General features: G+C 35.5%; 1 protein-coding gene across 13 annotated transcripts in view; it reads left to right on the top strand.

Annotated features, from left to right (window-relative positions):
• KHDRBS2 (KH RNA binding domain containing, signal transduction associated 2) overlaps positions 1-24,116 on the top strand; it is a 337,849-nt gene that overhangs the window by 296,141 nt on the left and 17,592 nt on the right. For 2 of the 13 annotated variants that reach the window (XR_007374920.1, XR_007374919.1), the window contains exons 9-10: positions 4,104-4,277; positions 6,240-23,178. Coding sequence is in view for 1 of the 13 variants with exons in the window: in XM_048935423.1 (XP_048791380.1) it covers positions 4,104-4,201 (98 nt within the window). In the remaining 12 variants the exon portion in view is untranslated. Of the gene's footprint in view, positions 1-4,103; positions 4,863-5,550; positions 5,679-6,239; positions 23,179-24,116 lie in introns of those variants that run through there. The other 11 variants (XR_007374926.1, XR_007374928.1, XR_007374922.1 and 8 more) reach the window with 11 other exon arrangements.

Raw genomic sequence — 24,116 nt, 5'->3', positions numbered from 1 at the left:
GCCATACTGATTGCTTACACTCAAAATTCACTCTGCATCCACTTGAAAAAGTAATCTGTCCCAAACAAAATCCTACACAGTAAAAATAAGTTTCTACTTTATGATCATTTTTGAAAAATAAATGATGCTTCTTCATTGGCAATCTCCAGTCACTAGTGTCTTTCTTCTAATGCATCCTTTCAGTACAGAAAGGACACTGCAGTGCTGGAGCAGGTCCAAAGCAGGACAACAAGGCTTGTAAAGGGCTTGGAGAATATGCCCTACGAGGAGAGACTGAAGGAACTGGGGCTGTTTAGTCTGGGGAATAGGAGGATGAAATGAGGCCTTATTGCTCTCTTCCAATATCTGAAAGTTGCTTACAGTGAGAGCGGGTTTGGTCTCTTTTCACTGGTGACAGGTGACAGGACAAGGGGAAATGGCCTCAAGTTTCACAAGGGTAAGTTTAGGTTGGAAATCAGGAAAAACTTCTTCACAGAAAGGGTTGTTAAGCACTGGAATAGGCTCCCCAGGGAGGTGGTTGAGTCACCATCACTGGATGTGTTTAAAAACCATTTGGATGTGGTGCTCAGGGACATGATTTAGTGGAGGTTTGTTGGAGTTGAGGTAGTATGATTAGGTTGTAGTTGAATTTGATGATCTTGAAGGCCTTTTCCAGCCTAAGCAATTCTATGATTCTTTGATCAGAACAACTTGTGATTACCAGAGTAACATGTTTAGTGAAGTTTTTATTATTCCATACCAAACCATGGCATCTGACTTTTTCAAGTGAATGTGATTTTCTTTACAATAAACAGTTGACTATTTGCTCTGATGCAATCACTGACCAAATCTCAACACAGATACCATTTTTGAATCACCTGTAACCAAACATTCTCTCTCAGTTTCATGGGCAAGGGGAAACACTAATAAACTATCAGTGCTGATTTGAAGCAAACTATTTTACTTTGCCCTGAAATCGAGTGGAATTGTTACTATCTTTATGTTAATAGTGTAGCCTCTTTAAATACAACGCACTGCAAACATTCTGCTGGAACTTCTCTATACTGAGAACATCAGTATCTTTGTACTTTTCTACCTATGCAATACTGTAAGAGAGAATTCAGTTTCTCACTCATGGCAAGAACTCTTCCTTCTTTAACTATGAGGGCTGTATGCTGTGTCAGAGAAAGAAATTGTGACTTTACGATGTGGGTGGACAGCATATGGTTGTATCTCTGTTGAATAAGATTTCTGTGCCACAAAGTTCCTGTTAATAGCATGCTTTTTCAAATTTATTTGCTTGCATCCTTCCTGTAATAGGACTAAAAGTGTCTTATGAATGGCAGTAGAAAGTATTATATTGTAAAGGTTAGGAGAATAGTAAAATTTTAGTATAACACCAGCACTCCATTCTGTAGGCACTAAGTTGCTCCAAAAATAATGCCTCCTATCTATTTCCATGTAAAGTACAATTGATACAAAGAGTGCAACAAGACTATTTGATGAGAAAATTCTCAGCTGCAAAACACTTATTTTCAATACATTCATCACCATTTGCTGTTCGTTTTCGTCAGCGATGAAAAAAAGCCTGCATGCTGAGCTCACAGAAAATCTGCACCAGCAGAAGTGACCCACTGGAAGTGTCACCACTGCTGAAACGCACCACCAAATGCCTCATTGTGCTCATATCCACTCTTTGGTCTGCAAAAATGTTCAAAAAGCATCGATGAATGTAATGAATGACATTTTTTTTTTCATGTGGAGGAATTCGGTGACACACCTAGGCTTCATACCCGCTTCCATGTCAGATGCCATCCTGTCAGACTGCCTCTCTGCTGCCATCTATCACACAGCGACAAATGTAATGGAATATTGGTGGTGAAGCTCAACCTCTTCTGCCATACCATCACCATCTGCCTCTGTCATCATGGGCCAACACAATATAATATGAGGCATTACTTTCAGAGCAGCAGTTGCATTTCATTATGTTCCTGGGAAAAAATATTTAGAAACTGGGCAATTACATAAGAAAAAAAAAAAAATCCAAACAAAGTGAAGTTGCTTAAATATTTTTTTTTCTGTGCTTGTACTGTGCAATAATACTGCTGTTGTGTATTTGGAATTTAATTTTGTTTCCTGTAGACATGCTCATCAAGATACAACAGAGAAACAAAGTCCTCTATGTATGGGACTTCAGAGGGGAGTCCTGTCATTTTATGTTTTTCATAACTAAACAATATGAATAAGATGTTTAAAGACAGACTATTGAAGAACTTAAGTAATTTACATATTCCAATTAAAAAAAAAGTAATCAAAATGTGAAACATTTGCTGTACTCTTCTTCTCAAAATAGTATTTTTATGAAAACTTGGCTTCTGTAAAAGAAAGTTTAGTAAAATAAAATCTTTGACATTTCTTATCAAGATAACTTTAAAGTTCCTTATTATACTTTATCTATGACTATTGTCCCATTAATCAAAACGCGGTCTAAATTTAAGGCAATGTAGTTAGCTTCCTTTGAAATGTATGACTATTACAATTTTGATTTTAAATATTATGATGTAGTGGCCAATGTATCCTATTTTTTATAGAAAGCTCTCTTGTTTAGGTCACTCTATTTAAAAAAAAAAAAAAAAATTGAACAAAATTCTTTAGCATTTTGAGTGACTTAAAACATTCAATATAATCAAAAATACAGGTGTGAGATCCATCATCTTTCTGACAGTAACTTGACAAGTGAAAGCCCAATCCATCTTAAAAGCAGAAGGAATTTAATACCATAGAAAATGGTAATAATAATATTTAGTGTTGGATTTTCTCTCCAGGTACATCAGGTATGCCTTTGCCACTGGCTTCAAGTCACCTTTCAATCATTCAGAGTTTTTGTTTCCAGTCTCTGCTTCTTACGCAGCTTAAAAACTGTTCTTTTTGCCTTCGCATCTGAAGACTCAGCTCTTACTTGAATATTTTATAGTCATCAATCTTGTGCACAAATTTGTAATACAAACATACTAAATACTACATTGACAGTAATTAATATCTTCCTCACTAATTTCTGGACAGCTTCTGTATTTTATTGCAAAAGCACGGCCAGATTATCACATAACTTTTGGGGAATATGTGGAGATTCTGAAGCTGCCTGGTGATTTTGTGCATCAGTTGTAACGGAAATGGTATGCTATGTGGCATAGTAGAGATGATGTACTGTTATTTCTGTGATTTTTTACTTCAGTCACTGACTATATGATCTGTTGAAGTCAGTGGAAGGCAAAAACAGAAATTGTTTGATGAGATGGTCAAGGTTAGGTGCAATTGTTTGAGAAAATAGTTCAAGTTTGAGGTTAAACTGCTATACCAGAGCTGCAGGTAGCTTCCTATTTGTTCTTTTGGAAGGCTTGGTCTGTGGAGGGTGGAGGAAAAAAAAAAAAAAAAAAAAAAAGATTTGTAGAAACTTTGCACAAACTGAACATGTTTTAAGGATTTTAATTTATTCTTTTGGGGCACATTTCATTTCTGCAAATTAGAGGAAAAAGTATGCTAATGATAATGAAATGCAAAAAGTGTAGTGCAAAAACTCATTTTTGTAATGTTGTAGCTCCCTTCCTATATATTATTTTTCTTCCACTGTTTTCTTCTTTCTCACGGTTTCAAATGGAAGTAAAAATTAAATGTATTTCAGTTATTTTTAATTATTTCTGTTTTCATTTTATCAACATACCAGTTGCATTAAATGTCTTTCACATGGATACTTCAGCTTGTATGCTACAGACTCAAATTTTGAGCTGGCAGACTAGTGCAGTGACGTTTTTCTGAGCTGTCTTTACTGCCTCCACACTAGATATTCATTCTCTGCTGGGAGTAAAGATGAGGTTTTTCATCCTGAGACATCCACAGGGCCTGTGTTGAGAAGTTAGAAGTTAAATTTTCTGTAGGGTTTTTTGTTGTTGTTGTTGTTTTTGTTGTTGTTTTTTGAAGAATAAAGAAATGGATGGCAATTGTTGTCTTATTTTTTTAAATCTTTCAGACAAAACTCTTGAGAATTTTGACAGCCATTAGTAGTGACAACACTTTGTTCTTTCAGGTTTAGATATTTACACAACATGTTTTTTCTTTTCTGTTTTTAGCACAAGAAGAATGGGCCACAACCCGTTCCAGCCTAAAGGCACCTCCTCCAAGGTCAGCTCGAGGTGCTTACAGGGAACACCCCTATGGTAGATATTGAAGGTCCTCCTCATCTGTGACCTCAACTCAAAGACAATTAATAGCCTGTGGTCTCCGCATAAACAGCAACAAGACAAGTAATAGTCAATTTCTTTTCTATCCTAGGGATTACTGATCATTATTATCCTATGTACTACTTGTATTTCCTATAACATTGGAGTGACATTGGCATTAGTATTATTTTATAACACGGACTTAAAAAAAAAAAAAAAAAAGCAGAAAGAAAAAACCTTTGGCAAGCATTGTCTATAAACCATTCAAAGATAATGTTCTGTTGGTTGTATTCATTGCTGTGTGTAACTTTAAAAGCATGAACCTGTTACAGATCTTGAGTCTCTCTACATACTAGCTAAGGCTGAGTTTTTGTTTAGGGTTGCTGAAAGACTGTAATATGATTCTTTTTTTCTTTTCCTTTTTTCATTTGAGCCATACAATAATCAAGTTGTAGATAAGATGTTTTAACCTGTCTTTTTAATATATGTTAGTTTAGATTAAGATGTTCGATATTAAGTTTGTAAATTTAATTTTAAATGCTGTTTTAATGGGGTTGAAAACAAGCAGCTACTGTATGTATGTAGCTAACTGAATTTGTTCAGTGTTTTAACCTGTATTTGTTAAAAAAAAAAAAATCACATAAAGTTCCATGTGTAAGCTTCTCTAAATAGGAAACCATAATTTTGTCAAATATGTTTGCCATAATTTGTCAATAAAGCTGAAACCTTTTGTAACAAACTAAATTTGGAATTACTTGTTTTCTAGCTTTAAATGCCTGCTTTATTTCTTTTTCAAGAGATGCCTAAAATGTTTTTTATATAAAAATTACAAAAATGAACCCAAGCTTGTTTTAAGATTTTTTTTGTGTAAGACTTTAAAAGTTGTATTAATAACTTCTGGTTGTTAAATAATTTAAAAGTTAACAAACTAAACTGTTACATGAATCATGGTTAGTATCCACTAATGTATAACATGTTAATGGAAAAAAATGCTTTAGAACAATAAATGGATTTTAAACTATCCTCTAAGCTTGATCTTGCTAAACACAAACTCTGATTGACTTGTTTGTATTAGCATGTCTCTCGTGAGAATGTAATGGAGTTTAAAGAGGTAAGATTACCACTTACCACTGTTAGACTGTCTAAATGCTAGTTCTTCAACCTTTGAGTTTCCCCGCACATTAAATATCCCATTCAACATGTAAGCATTGCATAGATTCACATATTTGTTTTCACTCGGAAGAGTGCGTGGATTGCATTTTTGTAGTATATATCAATTTGTCTTGATAAACAAATCATCAGTGTCACTGCCCAGTTGTTGGTATTCAACTTCAAAAACTTTATTTGTAATTTTCAGTGCTAAATATCACCGCCCTTGAAGGCAGTTAGAGGGCTGATATTTCTTTTGAGACTATCAGACTTGATGGCTGATGATTATTAAGGAAATATGTCGCAGGACTCAAAGGATGACTAAACGTTAAACAGGTAACACTAATAGTAACTCTGTAATTTTGAGTATGCAACAGTAATGTTAAATATTCTCAGTTATTAAGTTACTGATAGTTAAAAAAGTAAACCTACCAAAAGATAACAAATAGGTATATAGGCTATTAAAATATCTAATTAACATTAACTAGTGACAACAAAATTATTCTGCAATATATAACCCTCAAGGTAATAAACAGAACTAAAATTAGCAATAATAGTAATGCAACTCTTGCTAACAACAAATATATAACCTAAATTTTGATGAAAACAAACCAAACAAACAAAAACAACAGATGACTTGATGGTAGGGATGCCAAAACTGTTAATCCTTTAAATAGTCTTTTTGTTTACAGTGGCTTTTTGTCAATGTGATTGGTTTACTTTTTTGATGAGAATAAAGTAGTTTGTGAACAAAGTCTCTTGCAGCTGGAGTTGCATGCTAACTCTTTTTGGATAGTTTACTAAGCATATGTTCTGTCATTTGAACCTGATGTGTTAAAGTGAATGCAGTAGGCTATGTGATGGTTACATTGAGTTTATTCTGTCTCACTGTTTCAGGGCTCTGGACAGCTAAGCAGCCAATCTGCTGAGAAGTGCTCAGGTAAGCTCTTCCACATCTCAGGGTTTTTTCCTATTTCATGTTTTATCTGTGCATTTCTCTGTACTAACACATGGAAACATGTTCAGCTCAAGTTTTACAACAAATAATAATTTCCAGCAGCGTTTCCTCACGTAACAGCACAACAGTATAATGGTAATCAAAGCATTTGCTTCTGTAAGGTAAAATATCTTTCAGTCAAATAGAAGTCTTGTACTCAGATGTTTTGATCGTGAATATTAACATGGTACAGCTGCTCCTGCTAAAAACAAGAAATCATGTCTATAAAAATGTATTTAGATTTTGGTAACAAATTAGTCACAGATGTAGAAAAATGTAGTACTGTCTTGCTTGTTTCTCCAAATACTTTCTGTGACAGAAATAGCTGTAGATATATTTCTTCTTTTGCTTAGTAATTATTTCTTTGTTACACTTCAGAATGGCAGATACCATAATAGCCTTACACAGCAAGGACATGAATCAAGGCAAAATTCACTGTATTTCATTGATACAAATACCTAATGATTAAAGTGTTTGTTTCTATTACAACCGTGTCACACACAAACTTCAGATTTTTTGTAAGATTTTCAGTTGAGAACAAATGTGTTAGACAAATTGTTGAGACAAATTGTGTTAGAAACACAAAAAAAGTCAGCTTGGATATGAATTCATCTAAGCTGACTTCACCCAGAAGTGTCCACCAAATCACAACACAAAATGCTCAAATTTTCTTAGTCTGACATGATTGTTAAGCTAGATAAGAGTTAATAAAAAAAAACAGATGCTGTTCACTAAATACACAAACCAAACACGTGTATCACCCTGGCATCTTTGTCTGTGTTTGGGGTCTGGCTGATGTAACATTTTCAGCTATCAAGTGTATTCAGTGGTTACTTATCAGCACAGGTTGCATTGTCTAGCATGATAGATTTTCCTCTCCAGTGGGCTGCCTCAAGACCTTGACAAGTTTGATTTACGTAGTACAGCTGCTTTACAGGCCAAGGTGATGTGACTGCATGCTACGGTTGCTTCAGTTTGAGTGTGCCACTACAGTAAAATGCTTCCACCTACCCGCCTTTCATAGAATTATACAAATGTGCTTCAGTCACTGTATGTTATATCTATAGATAGGAAAAACACATTCATCTATTATATGCGCGATTTCATACTGATATAACAAATAATAGATTATTATATGCCACAGATTTTGCTGTATTTCAGGAAAAGCTCATATGCCTTACTAAAATATGTGAAAACTCTGAGCTGCCATAACTGATGTAACTGAGATCCAGGAGTAAATGCATAAAATGAATTTCACACTTGTGCACCGAGTTTTTGTGTGAGGGTAACTAGTGAAAGCTCCTTGGGGGTGGACTACGGTACAGACTGTTTTATACCAGGGCATTGTCTTTTAGCAGTACTGTCTCAAAGTCTACTTTTACAGCTATTATTTATGGAGATTGAAAAAATTGCAGAATATGTTAGTAAAATGATGCATGGTAAAATATTCTTGTACAAGATTAATAAGAAAAAAAATGGAGATAAGCCAGTGAAAGCAGCTGCTTATGCAAATATTTGTTCTATTGACTTTCAGGAAACTAGAGTGAAAAATTATCCATGACTGCACGTGCTGTTCTGTGCTAACTGCAAGGTATATTTCACATCAGTTTTGGGAGAAGTTTTAAAGCTAATCAATGATGTTGTCTTAACAAAAAGTCCATCTTCTTCTTAATTTGTGACAGAGTAAGAAGGGATTCTGGTTAGAATAATTAAGTCATGTATGGGTCTTACATAAAAAGCTCCACCAAGTCAGCCATAAATCTGAGTCCTGAAAACTTACAGACATCAAAAGACAAAGAAGTTTATTTGTGATACAGTTAATTCCAAGACACTAATCACCCACCAATGTGGTTTCAGATAGCAAATTGTTTTCTATGTAATAGGAAGAAAAATTAGCATTCAATATCAAAACCATGTTTTAAAAAAAGTGTATTTTTTGTACAAGTTGATCTCATCTGTGGTACCGTTTGATCTATATAATAAATGAATGCATTATAATTCTCAGTACTTAAAACAGTAAAATATATTATTTTACAAAATTATACTAAATTGTTCATAATTGTGCTTCTTTGCAGTCAAGGTAAATATTCATTTAATTGTTTCCCTTTTAAATATTCATTTAATTGTTTTCTTTTTAAAATGGACTTGTCAAGTTTTTTTAAGTGCGGTTCCTTCAAGAAATGATAGATGGTAACAACTCATACTGCCCTAAATAAGTTGATTTTTGCGTTATGAATGCATGGCGTGCACATTGCAAAAATTGTAATGAATAGAATCCATGTGCCAGTTTTAAAACTCTTGATTTCTGGAGTCTCATTATATAGTTGACAGTCTGCAGTGCTGAAATGATCAGATAGTGGAGTGAATGGCATAGTGATAGTATGTGTCACTTATGTCATGCTGGCACAGCTTCACTTGCCAGAGAGGGAAAGCAATTTTCAAGGCTATATAGAGGAAGAGTCAGAAGAAACACTGAGTGAGTAAGAGCATTGTCACTTGCTGGAGTTGATTCCACAGAGATGCACCAGAAGGGACAGGCTCCTGGTAAAGTAACAGATTAGAAAATTCGCACTCCTGGACTACTTTGTCTTGTGGACTTGTTGCATGTATTCAAGAGCCATTCTAACCAAAAGACTTTGATGTTCTAGAGTAGCAACCTTTATTAGAAAATAAAGTTGGACCATGGATCTGTTCTGTTATTTTTTTACCATGAAGCTCATCTTGCATTATTGAAAAATCTTAAAACTTTTTATGAATAAATGAATAAATGAATAACCTTTTTTAAGTATAACGTATGTGACCTCACCTCAGGAAATATAGACAGTATTATTCTAACTACCTGAGGTCCTCAGCCTCCATTCAGAATCATGGTATTGTGGCCATATTCCGTACTGCACGTGCTTCATTCAGTCTACAGTGCAGCAATAACTAGTCCATTGTACTTGAACTTGTGTTTATTTCCAAAACTGAGTAACACTGTCAGTGAAAGTATATGAGTAAAACTAATCACAGTGGCAGTGATAGCTCCAAAGGAATAGATATAAAAACCTGGTCAGCAAGAACTGCAGGCTTGAGGAGTCTGACAATAGCAGGACTAGGGGAAATGGATCCAAGTTGAAGGAGGGAAGATTTAGGTTGGATGTTAGGGGGAAGTTCTTTACTAGGAGAGTGGTTAGGCCCTGGAACGGGCTGCCCAGGGAGGTTGTGGATGCCCCGTCCTTGGACGTGTTCAAGGCCAGGTTGGACGGGGTCCTGGGCAACCTGATCTGAATGTGTATGTTTGGTGGCCCTGCTAGGCAGGGGGGTTGGAACTACATGATCCTTGAGGTCTCTTTCAACCTGGGTGATTCTGTGATTCTGTGATCTGAGTCTGTGTCTTCCTGCAACTAGGGATCCTGGTTGTAGCAGGGACTGAGATGAGCTTCAGGAATTTACTAAAGGAACCAACTTACTGTTAAAATTAATGTAATGAACATGCATGAGTGCACTGTGTAAAAAGACTTGACATTTTATCACGAGAATATCATGAGAAGGAAGAATATGGGCCAATTAGGAAGAGAAGTCTTAAAAAGCTTTTGATATTGTATTGTATTGACTTGCAGAAGGACTAAATAAGGTCCAACACTGGACATCATTGTTATCTGTACAACCTATTCAGTACATTTCCTTTCTTTTGTGAGGAAAAAAAAACAAACTTATTTTCTTCAAAAATATAACCTGAATTTTTGTAATCCTTTTGAACTTCAGTTAATGACCTCAGAATGGAAGAAGATTAAGTTGTTTTGGGAAAAGATCATATAGGTCTTACCTTAGAGTAGCTCCATCTTGTATGACAAAGAACACTTAGGATTCACAATGGTATAGTTCATCTGTAGATGCATTTTATCAAGGTAGGAAAAAAATTTATCACAATTTATCACACCACAATCACAATTTTTTTAACAAAAAAAAGTTGTTTACCAAAATTACAGCACCTGTCTAAAATTAGATGTGTCTAAAGAATGAAGACTATATTAATATCTATTTCAAGTAATCCTCTGTTGTCAGTATACTAACCAAAGTACAAAAAAGACCTAAGCTAATAATCACAGCAAAAACAGAGCAATATTTGAATGCTGAACAGAAAAATAAGACTTCTGTATTCTGAAGTTTTCTGTTCTACTATAAATATAGATGCATTTTGTGACCTCCATGCAGATAGTAGAACCCTAGTTCTAATTAGTTCCCGGTTAAACAAAGGATATCTCATGTTACCCATCTTACTGTGTTGTCCTATGAAGATAGAAAAGATACGCAGGTAACTTTCTTAGACTAATTACTGTTTCAAAGGCAATCAACATCTGCCACTCTGTTGTTAGATAATTACATTTTTCCAGTCATTAGTACTGCTCATTGAGACCTGACTGAATGCCCTTTAAAACCATTAAGCCTTTTTAAATTTTTTCTAAGTTTTTTCTTTGTTTCTGTAGATAAGATGCTAACATTCATGTGGAGACATTAAGGAAATGGTTCCCCCAATAGATTTTCTGATCTATGTGGTTGTTAGACAAATGATGAGTTTCGCTCAAGAATGTGCTCATATCTTCTAGTGAAGTCTTGCTGTATGCTGTATATTTTTTCAAAAGCAATGGAATCTAAAGTTGGACTTTGGTTCCCAGTACAATTACAAGAAACATTTTCTGAGATTTCACGATCTCTGGTTGATGATGCCGTTTATTCTATAACTCAGTAGAACATTTTAAAATTAGTATGAATCTCAATAATGCAAATCTGGAATAAAGTTTTCTTTCTCAATAGGAAGCAATCTCCAGTAACTTTTGTATAATAAAAGCTGATTTCTTAATTTCTGCTAAAAGTGTGTATTGCTTTCAAGGTTTGTTTGTTTCGACAGGTTTTTTGTTGGTTGGTTTTGTGTTGTTGAGTTTTTTGCTTATATAAAACATAGTAAGATGCTCTCTTTAATACTCACTGAAATATATAAATGCTTTCTTTTCTAAAGCAATTGATTTATCTTTGAAGTTTATGATATTTTACCATAGAATAACAAGATTTCTTGAGAAAGCATTTTTCAAGCTTCAGGCCTATGTATCAGAAAAAAGTTTTGTAAGAGGAAGATCACACCAGTGCTATATCAATATAGGACACATATTCACACATCAAAAGGAAAAAAGAAAGAAATGGATTGTGTAGTTGACTGTAAATCCTGTGTGTTCCCAAAGAAGTTTTCAAGGTACTGTATAGAAATGGTGAAAACTTTCTGGTGTCTTTTAGCAACATTTACATGAATGTTAAAATAGGATAATGAAAATGCTTTAGTGGTCTAATAAGAGTTTAATTAATTTTGAAGATGTTTTTTATTTCTCCTTACTGCTTCTTTATAGTTTCAATTTAGTTGAGCTATTGTTTCTTCTTATTGTTTCATACAGTGTTATTATAATGTATGAGAATACCTGCTCATATCGTGTCTAGCACTGTTCTTGTCATACTGGATGCATTAACTGGATGACATGACTTAACTCACTTAGTACCTTTGCTATACAATCTTGCATTATAGGACCTCCACAATGCTACCACCAACTCAGAGCTTGTGAGTGATGAAGTGCTGAGCTGCTTGTTTATGCCATTCTGGGTTTTTTTTCTTTCCCTTTGCAGAGTAAATAGAACAAAAGTCCACGTAATTTGCATCTTTGGGGTTTTTGTTGTTTTCGGTTTTTTTGCATTTGTTGCAAGTAGGTGATCTTTAATGTCTCTTGCCAACCAAAGACACTGATTTTCTATATTCACTCATTACTCCATATTCATTGCTTAGCTAGTAACTCATTTTATTTCTTCTTGAACTTATAACAGACCTGTAGAACCATTTGAAAAATTCAGTTGAAAAGTCTTTCACAAACAGCTTCTTTTTCCTTTTCTCCTTCTTTTCCACCCTCTTCTTCTCAGAACAGAGCTGAGAAGATAATTAAGGACAATCTCATTCAAATGAAATGTCATATTTTCTGTTAATATAACTTCAGTTTAATATCATCACAGCATTTAAACCAGTTGGCTTTTTTTTCCTTTATTCTCTATGGTATTTTGAATGTTATGCAAGTTCTTAATATATATATATATATATTAGATTTTATGATTCAGAAATACGAACAGATGGGAAGAATGCTCTATTAGGATAGACTTCAGTTAAGCAAAGTAGCTTTATGACAGAGAACTCAATCCTGCTGATCTTATTCAGGTTTCATTCACAAAAAATCCATGCTGATACCAATATGAACTTCTTAATATGATACGTAGTAAATTTTTTTATCATTTCATTATTTTCAAATGAAGAGAGATGTTTAAAGACTGAATCATGTTATTCCAACCACTGCCTTAGTTAGCAGGTGGTGTGAAATAGCGTTGTCTCAGGAAGAGCAATTCAAGATATTGCACCTTTCCACAGTGCTGACAAGCCTATGACCTGGTAGACCTTTGCCCCCTTTGTTTTCCTGCTTGTAATTGTAGCTGCCACTGTGAAATGGTGTTTGCAGTTCTGTGTCAGAGACACTTGTCCCGAATGCCCTTTTCACTCCCATGCAGGTAGATGCAGTGTTAGAGGAGCCCTCTATATATAGTCCAGGCTAAAAATGCTGCACAAGAAGAATGGAAGTGTTACAATACCACCAGCAAGATTAACTTTTTTTGCACCAGCACTACTTTTATCATGCACAAGAAAAATACTTAAAGATATTTATATGGGGTTGTCATTGATTCCATATCTCAAATTTGAAGCTAAGCTTGTCTGTCTATGGCAGCTACCACTTTATTTTCATAGAGTAAGAACTGACAAATAACTTTCTGAAGGAGGCACAAGGCTTTTCATTACATGGTCTTTAATTGTAGTGTTGCTGAGCTTCTTTGCAGACATAAGCCAAAACAGACTGCATTGGATTATAGAGCCTTGTGAACCATGTTCTTAAGGGACTCTGGTGCTCAGGTGAAAGAAAGGAATGTGGCTATCTATGATTGTAACACCAACAATACTGCATAGCTCTTATAGAGATTGAATAGCACCTACAGAACTGAAAGAAACCGCTGGGAAGAACTCAAAATACTCATTAAAGTAAGTAATCATTTCAACCTCTGCCTTGATAATGGAGAGTTAGATAAAAAGTGAAGCTGAATGATTTGGTTTCAGTCACTCAGCAGCTCAAAGATATAAATTATAATAAAATGTAATTGGCAAAACAGCAGATGAGGGTAGAAGATGTACTAGAAAGTGAAACACAGGATGTATTCTGAGCTGACATTTGTTTTGAGACCTGAACTCTCTAATCTTGGTGGAGAAATACCACCGTCATCACTGGAATCCCACTTAGTTTTTCTAGGCAATGGTATGAAACACTAGTCTAGTGTGTGATGCTGTACACATATAAGCATGCCAGACTTAAATTGAATAAGCTTGTTAGTATCCTCTTGTCCATTATAGCTGTACTTTGCTATATCTGCATTACCTCTTGCCATGGTGAATTATTGATGTTTTATGTTTGATGAACAAGAGAGATGTATCATAAAACCGACAAGGAATTGAGTCTCTGGATACTATCCAATGCCTTCACTATATAGCTTTAAACACAACAGGAATGGACCCTTAAGATTATTAAACTTTATAGTGCAGGCAATTCTACAAATAGTAGCAGTTCTATTTTAGACCACTTTATGGATAATTTTGAGCTAATTAGGTATTTTTGTCTATTTTGAAAGTTTTCTTAACTAGTTTGATCAAGGTAAGAGATCTAACTTAGTAATACAGAGTCAACAACAACTACAAAAAGAAGCAAAACTGTAGGAATATAATTAATGATTTACAAAATATATTTATATATTTTATATATGCCATCATTTTCATACCAGGTTCTTCATAAAGGCTGATTTAGATGACTCTCTCATTCACAGCTCTCCCTGTTTACACACAGATTCCAAAATGTACAACTTTAAATGTGTAATGCATCCATTTGACTCAAGATGAAGGACTGGAATAAAGTTAAGCGCATAAAGGGAACAGCATATTGAATAATGAGGATAGAAGAAATAGTAAATAGCTGTTCTTTCAGTGAGCTTTCTTACACACAAAATCAAGCAGGGAAAAAAAAGAAAACCTAATCCATGATAAAAAACTACACCAAACGTATACAAAATGTACACCAAATGTATATAAAAAAAAAAGAGGAGATTTTGCTGTCCCTTAGTTCGTATTTACATGACTTCAGAGTGGCTTACTTTATTTATTTTGCTAACCTGATAGTTCTACCTACTTAATACCTGCCATTATAGAAAAGTTAATTGAAGGTTTTACACAATTTCCAAGTTGTGTGTTCCTGCAATTAGTAACATGAATTTAATTTTGGTAGGGAATATAGAGTCCCAAAAATTGCTTTTGTAGCTTTTATGAAAATTGTCTGGGGGAAAATCATGAGACATCCAAAAAGTTACCTTTTGCCAACTCAGCTTTCAATTTCCTACAAGATGTACTAAAATAACTCTGTTACCCAAACCCACTGATTGGAATTCATTTTGTTCTTATGAGAAGTTACTTTAGTGTGGTAGCTAGGGAGCTATGAGGCAGAATCATCAACTAGCTTCAAGTACCTAGCTTTGGCCATTATAGGCACCTAGGGTACCAGTATATTCAGTGGTATGATCTTTGCTTACAGAAAAGAAATCAGAGTACCTAACAATCTTTACATGTACCTTATTTTCTCCATTGGGTGGTTGAAGAGACTAATATATCTAAAAAATACTACCTTATTCCACCTAAATATTCAAATTATCTCTTGATCCACTGATTTTATTAGGAACTGGTTTTAGCTGGTTTCTCATGGATCTAAGTATGTTAATCTTATCAAGAAGTTAAACGCAAACCAAGACTTTTTTATATAACTTTTTTATATATAAATTTATATAATATTTATATATAAAAATATTGAAGGTAGCATTTCGCAAATTTGTTGTGTTGTAAAAAGAAGTTATATGAGAAAGGTGAGAGGGAATGATACCATACTATTTCCATGCAATAACATCACATACATTGAAAACTAATGCCAGCATTTATTTTATTCCTTGTCCTCATTTTTGCTCTATTGTGCACATTTATTAATTTAGTCACCCTAAGGAGATGATCAGTGCTCTTCCATTCTACTTATGATTCTTTCAGGGCACAGGAAATGTGTCAGAACTGTATATCAAATTAATTTCTGTTATTGCTTTATTATAGATTACACAGAATGGCTTGGGTTGAAAGGAACCTCAGTGATCACCTAGTTCCAACTCCCCTGCCACACCCCCTATATCAGCTTGACCAGGGCTCTATCCAGTATGGCCTTAAACATCTCCAGGGATGGGGCATCCACAACCTCTTTGGGCAGCCTGTTCCAACACCTCACCACCCTTTCTATGAAGAAGTTCCCCCAACATCTAATCTAAATCTTCCCAGCTTTGACTTATAACTATTTCCCTTTGTCCAGTCACTCTCTACCTATCTAAAAAGTAGCTTTTGCTCCTGTTTATAAGCTCCCTCTAAACACTGGAAGGCCTCAATGATGTCTCCCCAGAGCTTTTTCCTTTCCAGGCTGAACAAACCCAGTTCCTTCAACCTATCTTCATAGGAGAGGTTCTCCGGACTTCTGATAGTACTAGTGGCTCTCCTCTTGACCAACAGCAGACCAACATGCAGACCAGCAGCTCTGCATCTTTCTTGTGTGGGGAGCTCCAGGCCTGAACACAGTACTCCAAATGGGACCTCACAAGGACAGAGAACCAGGGGAAAGTCACCTCCCTTTCCCTGCTGGTCACCACTCTTTTGATGCAGATCAGGATATTGTTGGCCTTCCAGGCTGCAAGTACTTACTGCCATCTCATGCTATATTTTTCATCTATCAGAACCCCCCCCAGGTCCTTTCCCATATACACATCTGGGATTTCCTCTGCCCAAGTGCAGCAACTTGCACTTGGCCTTGTTGAACATGACTTGGCTCACATGGGCCTACTTTTCATGTTTGACCAGTTCTCTTTGGTGGCATCCTTTCCTTCTGTCCCATCAGTTGTGCCACTCAATAGAGTGTCATCAGGGTGACTGATGATGCACTCAATCCCATCATCTATATAACAGATGAAGGTGTTAAAGAGTACTGGTCCCAAGATGGACCCAAGAGGGATAACACTTGTTACTGGCCTCTGTCTGGACATAGAGCCATTCACCACATCTCCCTGACTACAACCTTCCGACCAATTTCTTATCCACCAAATAGTCCACCCTTCAAACCTATGTGTCTGTAATTTAGATGTGGTGTGAGACCGTGTCAAAAATCCATCTCATAGCTTGCAGAATTTGTAAGGCCATGTCTTTCTAGAGCTGTCCATCATCCAGACTAACCTCTTATTACAGAGATGTTGTGTGAATCTACGTAAGTAGTTTAAGATTAATATTAATGTGATAAATTCTTTGTTCTTCACTGAGTATGTAGCTAACTTAGTCTTTATTTTCAGAGTTTTGGAGCTCTTAGGGAAGTACTGTACCTTTTGAATGGTGCTCAAGGGACTGAATGTGTTCAGCATCATTTGAAATAAATCAGTGGGATTTGAAACACTGAGCCTCAGATTGGGAGTTTCCCAAAGCCCTGCATTATGAATTATGAACCCACCATTAGCACCCTTTCCAGCATTTGTTGGCACTTAGACTCACAGCAATCTTCCAGCCTATCAGGTGAGCTGTGGTATTTCTCTATTTGTCTTTAGTCTATATTAGAAGTGAGATAGTTTAGCTTGAAACTGAGGTATTTTATTTCAGTTTGAAATAAAAGGATTATTTTAAACTTGTTCACCTAAGCTGTGCTATTGGAAGAGAGCTCATGTACAGAAGCATATGATGCATATGATATCTGTCATATGTGCTGTCATTCTGTGGTAAAGAAAGTAAATAATCTTTCTCACAGAAATAACATAAAAATAATCAAAAATAATCAAAATATATTTGTATGATATAGTGAACACAGAAGAAGCTTTAAAAAACGTCAAGTATTCTGAGAAATCCTCTCTTCTTGGTGTAACTTAACTCACTCAGATGGTAACACTAAAAATATTTTGCTGATTATGGGATGTTAGTGAGGTGGGGGTTTTTTGTTTGTTCTGTTCTCCGTTTGTTTATCTTGAAAAATTTTGGTAACTTCATGAACTGTTTTGAACATACATTTTCAATCCTAATAAGGTTCAGTTACTGTAACATTCTTACTACAAATGATGAACAATGAAAACCTGTAGGAAAGCAAATAATCTTACACCATATTATTAAAGTTGAAGACGGATAAAAATATTTGTTTCAGCCTCATATCCTGCAAGTTAGGTCTTGTGTGGAAAAATATAGGAAGGAGTCTCATGTCCTCATGTACATATCCAAAGAACCTAATATAACTTTTCTTAAAAAATGCATCTAACATTTCCTAAATCTTCCATCTTTAATACTTATTATTAACACAGTTAATTTTATTTTAATTGGTGAATTCATAAAACATCAAGGTTCATCTGCCTCCATTTCTTTCTTCATGTTTTCTGACATTCTCAATTTCTTCTATTCCCCTTTCCATTATGCCGTGTTGTTTTCCATTTTATAGCCTTTTTACACCACTAAAGCACATTTTTCAGACAAGGTCTGAACACAATTTCCACATTCCTTCTTGTAACAATCTCAGTGAGGTATTTTCTTGCAGGGACACCAGAGGCCTGTGCAGTGAGCAGTGTGCCTGGTTCTGTTTGTTATGCAGAGCAAAGTAGACATTGAGGAGCTGAGTAAATAAAAGGCCTGGAAGGTTTTCACAATTTCTAAGGACTTCTTGACCCTAAAATGTCTGCAGATGGATACGACTTATTTCAAATATTTTTTATTCAATCAAAACTCATTTTGTAATTATGAGCATCATTCCCAATGTTACATTCATTTTTCAGACACATGGTGTGAGTCAACTATAAATGAAGAATTATGTCTTATTTTTTTGTTCTTGTATCCTCCTATTTTTTGTTCCAATTTTCACAGTTAGTTCAAAATCTGGTCTAGCCCTTGTAACTTTACTCATATCTTGTAACTTACGTAAGCAATTTTTACTTTGCCAAGTGTGTTTTCATTCCTATCTTTTGTGTTGTTTCTATTTTGTTCAATATTACTGTGAACAGAAGCAAGGAATAGTGACCCTTGATTTTTGTAAAGTGGATCCATAAATGTAGGTATTTCTTTCTGTATTTTCATTGGGATTTCACCTTTTGATGGTTGGATTATGAGTCAATGAGTATAGTAATTATCGATACCAAAAAAATCCATGAAAATTTATACTTTTTTATAAGAATTGATGCAAAAACCCAATCAATATAAACCTTTTTTTACCAATCCAGGGGTGAATTTTTGTACAATATTCTGTCATCGTGAGGAATTGTTGATAAACACTACTATACATAATAAAATGTAATAGGAAAAAAAAAAAGAAAAATTATCATTGGTTCCTTGGGACTTTCTTTTATTTTCCTTGTCATTTTTAATGCATTTTCCTTAAAACAGCATGTAAGTATTATATTAAAAAAATATAGTAAACTGCAACAACAGTTGCAGTCAACAACAGTCTTAGAGTTGATTCTAAAAACCAACTGCCTCAGAGTTGTGCATTGTATCTAAATTTCTCCTTGAGATTTCTTTTGTATTCAATGCAGGAAAGACATTTGGGTATAAAGGGTGATTTAGCCCACCTTTAAAGATGTGTCAAAAACAAATGTAATAAAATGCACACCACTGTTTAGAAAAGGAGACCAGATTACTATCTTAGATTAAGTGACTGGTTTTTGGATAACTGAACGGGGGTAAATTGATCCCAATTCTTATAGTTAAACTTATAAGGAAAAGAATTTTTAAATTTGAGATATGGGAGATAATTACATTATAAGCTGCAGATTACTTATATCATATTAACTGTATTTCTTTAATTAAGTTGTGTACACAAGATCTGACATACATGCTTGTCCTTGGATCCTGAGTTAGAGTTTGGGTGAGCCTGTTCCATGCCGAGTGCCCACTGGAGCAAGAAGTGTAGAAGAGCACAGCTTCATGCACAATAGCTTTACTGTGATAGAAGGGATTGTTAAAGACCTTCACTTCAAGCTTCCCACTCTCAGCATTCAATTAATGAAAATTGGCTTGTGGAATTTCCCAAAACTTTTATTTTAACTTCTATGAACTTTGCCACTTTTTTCTTTTGGTAACTTTGTTCTAGAGGTGTTTATTAAATAAATGGGATTTTTTTAGTGAGAAGTAAATCCTGTTGATGACCCTCAACAATTTTTTATAGATTAGAAACTCCCATCTCCCTTTCAGCATTGAAGACCAATCTTTGTTTTCAGAAGTGCTCAGTAGCCTACAGCTTTCGCTAGCCTCAACCTCAGGATGTCAAAAAGCAGGTGTCATCACTGTGACACAAATATCACAATATCCTCATGCAAAACACCTCTTGAGCCCCTTGGATCTTTGTATAGATATTGTGGAAATTAGTATTACAGACAGCTGATGTTAATAAAGGTCAGAGAAATACTGAAGATATATGTATTAGATTAATATTCCACTAATAGCTTGAAGTGTAGCTAAGGGAGCCTAGTTTATTTTTCTAACAGCATCCTTAAATAACGGGATATGTTGCTCTTCCTGTGCAGTATAGTGATGATCTATGGAAAAAGGTATGGAAAAAGGTAAGCAAATAAGAGGATGAATTGTATAACTGCATGCATTTTTCTGAAAGTAGACAGAATGAAATGTGGAGGATGTTCAGCTTGAAGCTAATAGATTTAAGACATGGTAGACCATATTAATAATAAATATATCAAATTGCTGTTTAACAGTAGATCTTACTAGTGAGTTCTGCAGCTACCTTTGTAATCACTCCATAGCATGTAAAATCAAGTGGGTGATCACTCCTTGTAACACTGATACAGTGTTAATAAATGCTTAGTTAGGATTTAATATAGCCTGTAGGTTGTGCCTTGAACTCTCCTTACTGTCAAAGTTGAATATGACTTTTAACATCTCTTGACCTGTCTACCTGACTCCACTCAACATTAGAATGAGGTTAAATACATTCTCCTTTACTATATCTAGGATGACCACACAACAAGTTGTGTTCTTCTAACATGAAACAGGCTTTTATCACTGAGGTCCACACTGCACATCACCGGAAGTAACATAATTATGTAAAAGGATATATTACTAAAAGGAGATATGTGTATCAAGCTTCCCAGGACATTTGAATTATATTTAATGAAGTTATATGACATTGAAAGAGCAATTCAGTGTTTTATGCATGTGGCTGTGGTGGCTGTGCTCTTCCACAGCACTAGCTGTTGAGAATTACAATCATAACGTCTGTAGGTTTAATTCAGGAGTTTTCCATCAACTGTTGCTTCCACACTGGCTTCCCTTCTGGCCTTGAGATCAATTTACATGCTGAGGATTCAGCATTTTGTCCTTCAGTAGGCAGAAATGCTTTCATCTTATTCTTCCCTCTGGACCAGAGAGGAAGTGCAGTCTGAGTACATACGGACCAATTGCACAAGTCTAACAGAAACACAGGCAGCCTTATTCAAATATGTTGTTATTGGATTAAGAAAAAAGTAAAATAGTAGCACGTGAAAAATAAAAGTAGCTCTGTCACCATCGTGGGTGACAGACAACCCTTGGGGGGTTGGACACGATGATCTCTGGAGGTCCCTTCCGACCCCTACAATTCTGTGTGATTCTGTGTGAATATTCCTAACCGTTCAGTAACACCATGAGAGGCCTGTATTCACTACAAATAATAAAACCGTAGCATTAAACTAATCAAATTGAAATCTGTTCAACAGCATAATTTCAGTGAAGAGATACTTATGAAACACAAAATGAACTCCAAAATGAAAGGCTCATTGCTTCATAATCAAAAGCAGTCAGCTTTAAACATCAGCCTGTTAGGTGATAAGTTTGTCATTTCTCACCTGCAGTCTCAGAGAGAATTTGCCTAAAAGGCTTGACAGACTTTAGACTTCACAGAGCATTTTTGCCCATTGATAGCCCTCATTTTGATATACTAGAAATACTGGAAGGGTGGGAGGAGAGGCTGGGTAACAGTAGTTCTATTAAAATATTTTTGCATCAACAAAGTAGGGTTTATGGTGTGAAAAAATATATAGGCTCTGAAAAGAAACTCCCACCACCCATCAGGATTGATTCTTTCCTGTCTAACTGTCTGGCTACTTTGGGAGAGTGAGTATCAGTGATTAATTGTTGAGGATTCAGGGATGTACAGGCATGCAATACATCATTAAAGCTAGAGGTCAGGTAGGCTGAATTAAAATGGGAAGTTCTGAATGAATATATTATTTCTATATTCAATTAACAGCAGAAATCAGAAATCATTGGCTTTTGTAAATTAGAACAATGGCAGCTCTCCAGTGAAAACATTTATAGTGGTTTTACATTGCTCTCTACAGGCAGTGTGCAAAAGGGAGAGGCACAAATTAATATGCAGTAAGACAGTAACAGAGAAACCTGTCTTTGAACTCTTCTTTCCTTTTAATCAGCATGAGTTCTGCTAAATAGAAAGAATTATGAGTAGGTGGAGAGCATCTAGGTTACTGAGGGTAAATCACTCTCGAAGGAATAACTTTGCAGTTTGAGCAATGGAGTCTGACCTTTACATGACTTGAGATGAACAGGTCTTTTCTGCTTTAACCCAGCATGAGTAGCAATTGCAAGGCAGCTAACCTGAAGTCACACAACTGTCTTTTCCTACATGAAAGTCTCTTTTGGCAGTTATACCATTGTCCTGGATGAATTCTCTAATGCTGACTAATGTCTTTTATTTCACACCCTCAAATGGGGGATTCTGTTGGTATTTTAGTAATGTCTGATATCAGTGGAAGTCCCATTAAGTTTCCAAGGTTTTTAAATTGCTACTTGGAGTTTATTTGTCTTGTAACTCAGGTTATAAAAGTAGCACCATAAACATTAATTGAACAACCATTAAGCAGCATGGCTGTTTGTTTTGGGTTGATAGAGGACATAAAGCTTCATACCCTGTGGTGGAAAACAATTAGATCTGATGATGAACATGCTATTAAATAAACCATTACCAGACTTCTATCATTTTAACTTTAGAAAATAGCAACCAGCTGTGGCTGAATCATATGCAAGTGATAGAAAGTTGTATTTTAATTGTCATGTCATAGCCTGTTATAAATATTGTAGTTTTTAATGTTTTGTGGTAATGACAGTGACTAATAGTAGTCATTATCTCCATTCATTCTCATAAAAAATTTCTTCAAGAGAGGCTGATCATAGCCAGAATGCCATTTAAAATTAAACTTTGTTTTCCTAAAATAGAGAACATAAAGAACGTTTAAATACCAAGAGGCTGGCTAGCTAATTTATTTTGTTTTGAGCATGTTTGACAACTACAGCTGTTGTAAACTGTGTCAGGGGGTGAACTGATATTTCTTTCAAAAGTATTTTTGGCACAATAATGTGTATGCATGTCACATCTTCATGTGCTCTCTGTAGCATGGGATAAAAGGTGAACTTCACAGTGGGATACCTGTGGCCAGAAAAAAGTATGCTGCTGCCCCTATAGAACCATAATATTAATAACATTAAATGTCTTCATCCATTTCTTATTTCAGTAATGCATTCTGCTTACTTGACAGGTACAGAGTACTTCATTATGTGCACGAACAGAAATGCTTAAATGGATGAAGCAGCTATTTACGTATGATAGGAGCTAAGTGGGACATTAAATTAATGCCAAACAAGTGAGTGTTCATTTTAGTTTTGTTATAAATGGCTGCAGCACAGCAGTAATGTGTTGACTCTCATGTGCTGACAAGTTCTATATTTCTTACAAAATTCCCTTAGAACTCAATGTGGAAAGACAAATTCACACTCTGCATGATGAAATTAGCAGCAGATGCATTAATAATTGAATAAGAATCTCTGGAGAGACACCATAGTTCAGCAGGGAAATTGGTGACTGACTCTTTTTAACTAGGGATTTCTGTGATATATATGCATTTAAATAGGCCCCAAGGTGAGAGACTCTGCATGTAGTTTTTGGTATTGTTTCTGCTTTTAGAATGCCTTGCACAGTTACACACTGCTTGAACTGGCAATGGGCATATAGCCTTGTTCGTCCCTCCTTCCTCTGTGACTCTTACCAAACTTTCAAATTCAATACAGATCCTTTTGAATTTATTTCCAAAATATGAATGCAAGGATTCGCTGTATGCAAGACGCTTGCCATGGAACCACACATCTTGAGTTCCTATAGAGCTGAAACATTTTCCAGTAGTATAGCAAGCAATTTGAAAGAACCAGAAGAAAACTATGAAGACAGTATACTGTCTTCTTCTCTTCAATCCTTTTACAGGGATTTGATTCCAAGTGAATCACACAGAATCATAGAATGGCCTGGGTTGTGAAGGACCACAGTGATCATCTAATTTCAAACCCTTGCTATGTGCAGGGTCGCCAACCACCAGACCAGGCTGCCCAGAGCCACATCCAGCCTGGCCTTGAATGCCTCCAGGGATGGGGCATCCACAACCTCCTTGGGCAACCTGTTCCAGTGTGCCACCACCCTCTGTGTGAAAAACTTCCTCCTAATATCTAACCTAGACCTCCCCTGTTTTAGTTTAAAACCATTCCCCCTTGTCCTACCACTTTCCCCCCTCATAAGCAGCCATTCCCTCTC

Source organism: Lagopus muta, chromosome 2, assembly GCF_023343835.1.
Source record: "Lagopus muta isolate bLagMut1 chromosome 2, bLagMut1 primary, whole genome shotgun sequence".
Taxonomy (NCBI): domain Eukaryota; kingdom Metazoa; phylum Chordata; class Aves; order Galliformes; family Phasianidae; genus Lagopus; species Lagopus muta.
Note: the sequence above shows the minus strand (reverse complement) of the source record. Positions and strands in the feature narration are given on the sequence as shown.